At 34.2% G+C, this 6,085-nt stretch overlaps 1 protein-coding gene across 1 annotated transcript; it reads left to right on the forward strand.

Annotated features, from left to right (window-relative positions):
- Window positions 1–47: 47 nt before the first annotated feature.
- On the forward strand, window positions 48–3,617 carry LOC112463121 (ATP-citrate synthase-like; the record flags this gene model as incomplete). The annotated part of the gene is made up of 6 exons (XM_025029320.1): window positions 48–491; window positions 643–968; window positions 1,048–1,567; window positions 1,982–2,287; window positions 2,357–2,774; window positions 2,890–3,617. Coding segments are annotated over 6 exons (2,106 nt in total), but the record flags the coding sequence as incomplete, so codon positions are not given.
- Between the last annotated feature and the right edge of the window lie 2,468 nt (window positions 3,618–6,085).

Here is a 6,085-nt window from a genome sequence, read left to right on the forward strand (position 1 = left end):
TACTTTTATTAATATTTGTGTATATATTTAAAATAATATTATTTTTTAATAGGATTATACGGGAAGTTGGTAGACGTTTAGGAATTCCCGTTCATGTATTTGGTCCCGAGACACATATGACAGCTATATGTGCTATGGCACTAGGAACGAAACCAATTCCCGATCCAGAAGCTCAAGAATTTTCAACTGCGAATTTTCTCTTACCTTCCGGACAAGATGTCGGACCACCGTGCACACCGTCCAAGAATAACGTACATTCGTTATCGGAGCAGTCTAATTTGAAAACTACAGATGCAGTAGATTCAAGTAACGACGGTAGACAACTTTTCAGCAATAAAACGAGATCTATTATTTGGGGTATGCAAACAAGAGCGGTCCAGAGTATGCTGGATTTTGATTTTGTTTGTCGAAGATCCGAACCATCCGTCGCTGCTATTGTTTATCCTTTCACTGGTGATCACAAACAAAAGTTTTACTGGGGTCATAAAGAGGTGAGTTTCAAATAAAGAAGAAAATCGAAAACATCTTGGTGATATTAAAAAGCATATTCGTAAATTTTAGCATATTATAATAATTAAATATTGGTAATATTATCACCAAGTTATTATCAAGATAAATATTACTTTTATTTCTTGTAAATAGGTTCTTATTCCTGTTTATAAACAAATGAAAGATGCTATGGCTAAACATAAGGACGCAGACGTAATGATTACGTTTGCCTCTCTAAGATCTGCTTACGAAAGCACCATGGAAACGCTACAATTTCCGCAAATCAGAACGATTGCCATAATTGCGGAAGGTATACCTGAAAATATGACTAGAAAATTGATTCTATCGGCGCAACTGAGGAATGTGACTATAATTGGACCGGCAACTGTGGGAGGTGTAAAGCCAGGTTGTTTTAAAATCGGTAATACCGGCGGAATGATGGATAATATTTTGCACAGCAAATTATATAGACCTGGCAGGTAATATAATTCGGATTTTTAAATGTGATGAGACAGTTAATAAAATCAATCGGCTGATCAACGATAACATTATTTTCAGTGTCGCTTACGTTTCTCGTTCCGGTGGCATGTCAAACGAATTAAATAATATAATCTCCAAAGCTTCTAACGGCGTATTAGAGGGTGTTGCCATCGGTGGAGATCGTTATCCAGGAACTACTTTTATGGATCACATAATGCGTTATCAAAAAAATCCCGATGCGAAACTAATTGTATTGCTCGGAGAAGTCGGTGGTGTCGAAGAATATGAAGTATGCGAAGCATTAAAAACAGACAGAATAACAAAGCCATTGATAGCTTGGTGCATTGGTACCTGCGCCAGTATGTTCAATTCTGAGGTGCAATTTGGTCATGCTGGCTCGATCGCAAACTCCAATCTTGAAACGGCTTCTGCAAAAAATTCAGCATTGAAGGCTGCTGGTGCATATGTCCCAAACAGTTTCGATAATCTTGGTGATCTTATACAAAATGTTTATGAACAATTGGTAAAGGATGGCACAATAGTGCCGGAACCCGAAGTTCCTGTGCCAACAGTACCAATGGATTATGGATGGGCCAGAGTGAGTTTTGTTTATCTATTGATCTGCTGTAGCCTATTTTCACTATTAAGAAGAAAAATCGTAACAGTGATATAAAAGTAATATATATTGTAAATTACATGTCAGCGAAATATAACACAATTGAATATCTTTTTAACAAAAATAGATAAAAAAACGCAAAACATTTCCGCTCGAAATTATTTATAATCTTAATATAATATAATTCATTTGTACATTGTATATAAGATAATCACATTATATACTTGACTATATAGACGTATACATGCGCACCCACTTATATGTACAAATACATATATGTGTATAAGTGCGCGTGCGTGCGTGCAACAAAATAAGCGTTGACTTATTTTTGCATGTAATTGCTATTTATTAACATAATTAAAGACTAAATTATAATATTTTATATTGTACAAACAGGAACTTGGCTTAATACGCAAACCTGCATCATTTATGACATCAATTTGTGATGAACGTGGGCAGGAATTATTATATGCAGGTATGCCTGTAACTGAGGTTCTGAAGCAAAATGTGGGTATCGGTGGCGTTGTCTCACTTTTGTGGTTTCAACGTTGCTTACCTCTAACTTATTGTAAATTTCTTGAAATGTCGCTGATGCTCACGGCTGATCACGGCCCGGCTGTTTCCGGAGCTCACAATACTATCGTCTGTGCACGTGCTGGAAAAGACTTGGTTAGCTCTCTCGTTTCAGGACTTCTGACAATTGTAAGCAAAAAATTAAATCTTAACAAACAATATGTTTTTTCAATACTTCAATTATCCATTAATCCGCAGGGAGACCGTTTCGGTGGTGCCTTAGATGGTGCAGCTCGTATGTTTTCCGAGGCATACGATACCGGTTTACATCCGCAAGAATTTGTAAATAATACACGTAAGAAGGGCGAACTGATCATGGGTATTGGCCATCGTGTTAAGTCAATCAACAATCCAGATATGCGTGTAAAACTTATCAAGGAATTTGTGTTGGAGAATTTTCCGGCAAAACCTTTGGTCGAATATGCTCTAGAAGTTGAAAAAATAACGACCAGCAAAAAGCCTAATTTAATTCTTAATGTGGATGGTATTATTGCTTGTTCTTTCGTCGATATGCTGCGAAACAGTGGTAGTTTTACGAGAGAAGAGGCGCAAGAATATATTGAAATAGGTGCCATAAATAGTTTGTTCGTCCTTGGTCGAAGTATAGGATTCATCGGTATGGTTATACGTATATAAATTTATGTGTCTTAACATGCATTTTATTGTTCACATTACGTAAGGAAACAATATAAGTGTAATCAATTAATTCGACGAACTTTTTTTCCTTTTAGGTCATTACATGGATCAGAAAAGGTTAAAGCAGGGTCTTTACCGCCATCCGTGGGATGATATTTCTTATGTACTACCTGAACAATATAATTAAATCATTAAATAATGCATAATGATATAATATATAACGTTTAATGCCTCATCGTTAATCGCTCAGTCCAAAGACCGTCTTAAAAATAATTACGAGAGAAAAGCATTAATTGTTAATCTGGATCATTGACATTGATTAATTATCAATTGAAAATGATATATATAAGATTGGACTGTGGATCACATTATGCGATAAAAACAGTATCCTTATTTTTAAAAACAAATTGTTAATTTTATTTTGTGACATTGATTAATCACTCATAATTAGACAATTTTAAGATGCACATTGTGAAAAGATATTATATGGCAATATAATTACATAATTATAGTTTTATAATTCAATATAAACAAATAAATTCTTTAAAATGTTTGTCAAACATTCCATTAATGTGCATTTTTGTTCGAGTAGATACTAGACGGTGAAATTGGAGTGTTCAACGACTTATTCAACTAAGTAACTAACATGATTTTAATCGCAACTATTTTAAGTAGAAACATTATTGTACCGCTTATTATTATTGTTAGTTATATAATTATTATAATTAGTTATAATAATAATTATATACTACTAATCATGCACAATTCTAATTATATGGATTATAAAGAAAGTAGTAAATATATATTTATGAATGCTGCTTAAGGTTTTATTTAATATTTCTCTATTACATATTTTACACATTTCGCAACGTGTATAGATATCGAAACAGTATGAATAAAAGAATATAAAAAAAGTAAATCAGAATTTAAATAATCGATTACATAAAAATAGTAAATTTTTGTAAAATGTTGAATGTTTGGTACTGCTTTGTAAATAGTTAGTAATCATTAGTTGATAAGTTCGTTTTGTACATTTATTGTCGCGCGAAACGTCGGCAGATCGCAATCGATAGCTTCGATTGATATGCCTACGCGTGACTCACCAATCGGTGCTGCTATCGCTCACACAGTAAAATATCGTGCGTCCAAATGTTAAAATTTTCTTGTGTTACCAAAATTTGACTATTATTTCAATGTAAAATTAACATACAACAGCTATGTTATTATTTTCGTAACATTTTCATATGTGTTATATTAATGTCAACGTGATAACTTAACACTTTATGTATGTCATTTAGAAATTGAATATTATTTTAAGTTCTTTTAACATAATTATTTCAAAAAATCAACACGCTTTAAAGTTATTTTAACATAAACAAAAGTTAAAATAAATCTTCAAATAATCGTAAACTTTGACATACAAAATAATCAAATTTACTACAATCAAATGTTCAAAACAACATTTCTCTTAAGTTGAAATTAACTATCGTTTATTCAAATATGTTATATCGACATTTTTTACAAGTTATTTTTACATTATACTTAAAGTTAAAAGAACAAATATAAATGTAAAATATAGTGTCAATAAATTAACATTTCTAATTTGTCAACAAGTAACACACAATGAATGAGTTATTTTAACTCAAAATTTAAAGTAGACTTTCTGGGACATTTGAAAAATGTTACGATTAACATTTTATTTTTTACTGTGCATCCGCCGACGGTAGCGATAACGAGGAGCCGATTACTCGCTCGCGACCACGCTTGCAGTATCGCTCCGGAAATCAGTCCTGATAGAGCCACAAGTCCGAGACTCATCTTTTGAGAATACAATTGAGACGGCACTCACACAACCGGAGCTATAGCACGAAAGGCCTGCCTGTTTGCTGTATAGTTTTGCCTGCCTACTTTATTGCTTTGCTGCCTATTGACTGCTTGATTGCTGCTTAATATCGCGGACGCCAAAGATTACCAGGTCTTGCCGAGTGAAATATAAGGTACGTGCCGGGCGATGAATCACCTTTTAATTTGTTTGCTTGCATTTCGCTTTTTCGCGCCTCTACAAGCGAGGGAGAACTCCGATACCCTCCCTCTGGTCCTTCGAGTCATTTCATAGTTTTCTCGCAAACGAGGGGACATAAGACAACCCCTTCTATCGAAAATAATTAGACTACTTGTTGATTTTTTTTCATGATTATTCAACTGATATTTCATTTGTCGAAATCTAGTAAATCTGTTCACTTTTGTAATTTTTACCTCGTCTCAAAATACAGAATCGATTTCCTGGACTAGAATTTAATTTATTATCGGTATCGAAACTTGAAGCAAATGGTTTTAAAGTTGTTTTTCAAAACAGAGAAGAAAAGATACTAAAAAATACTGAAGTTTAAGCAGTAGCTCATCGGGGCCATCAGGTCTACAAGTTGAAAGTCTACAGTCCGACAGGAATTGCAAGTATCGCGCATGTGAAAGAAGATGCTAAAATTTGGCATGAACGTTATGGGCACATCGGATTCAATAATCTGAAAAAGGTTACTGGAATGGTGGACGAAATAGAACTACGAAAGTTGGAAGTGTCGAATGATAAAATCTGTCATACTTGTGTTGAGGGGAAGCAAACTAAGTTACCTCATAATCAAGAGAGGCCAAGAACAAAACGTCCTTTGCTGCTTATCCACAGCGATCTCGTTGGACCTATTACACCCGAGTCACGTGAAGGTAATCGATATATACTCACATTTATCGATGACTATACACACTTTACAGTTGTGTATCTACTTAAAAAGAAAAGTGAGGTCTTTTATTATTTCCAAATCTATGAAGCCATGGTTACTGCGCACTCTTCAACTTAAAGATCAGCAGATTTTGTTGTGACAACGGTCGGGAGTACACTTCGAGAGAAATGATTCAGGCATTCCAGAAGAAAAGGATGTCAGAATGTGCTGGATTGATATAATGTGTCAAAGATAAACTTGATGAGATTAAATAAAACTGAATCTTTATTACAACTGTGATCACTAGTACACAAGTATTTCTTCTGGAAGCGATAAGCAAAAGAGTGTGGCGCGGTGAGTCGCGGTAGTGAATATATAATAACTAGAGCTGAAACATAGCAAATAACTAAGTCGATAATCTACCAATAGAAATAAACCTTTACCCTAGTAACTCTGTCTGAATAAACTTGACATAAGTATAAATTTGAATGTATACGTTATTTCAACAAGGGATTCGTATTGAGTATACTATTCGGTACACGCCTCAACAAAATGGCGTGGCCGAACGAATGAACAG

Source organism: Temnothorax curvispinosus, unplaced genomic scaffold (genome assembly GCF_003070985.1).
Source record: "Temnothorax curvispinosus isolate PA1 unplaced genomic scaffold, ASM307098v1 QBEX01001369.1, whole genome shotgun sequence".
In the NCBI taxonomy this organism is placed as follows: Eukaryota; Metazoa; Arthropoda; class Insecta; order Hymenoptera; family Formicidae; genus Temnothorax; species Temnothorax curvispinosus.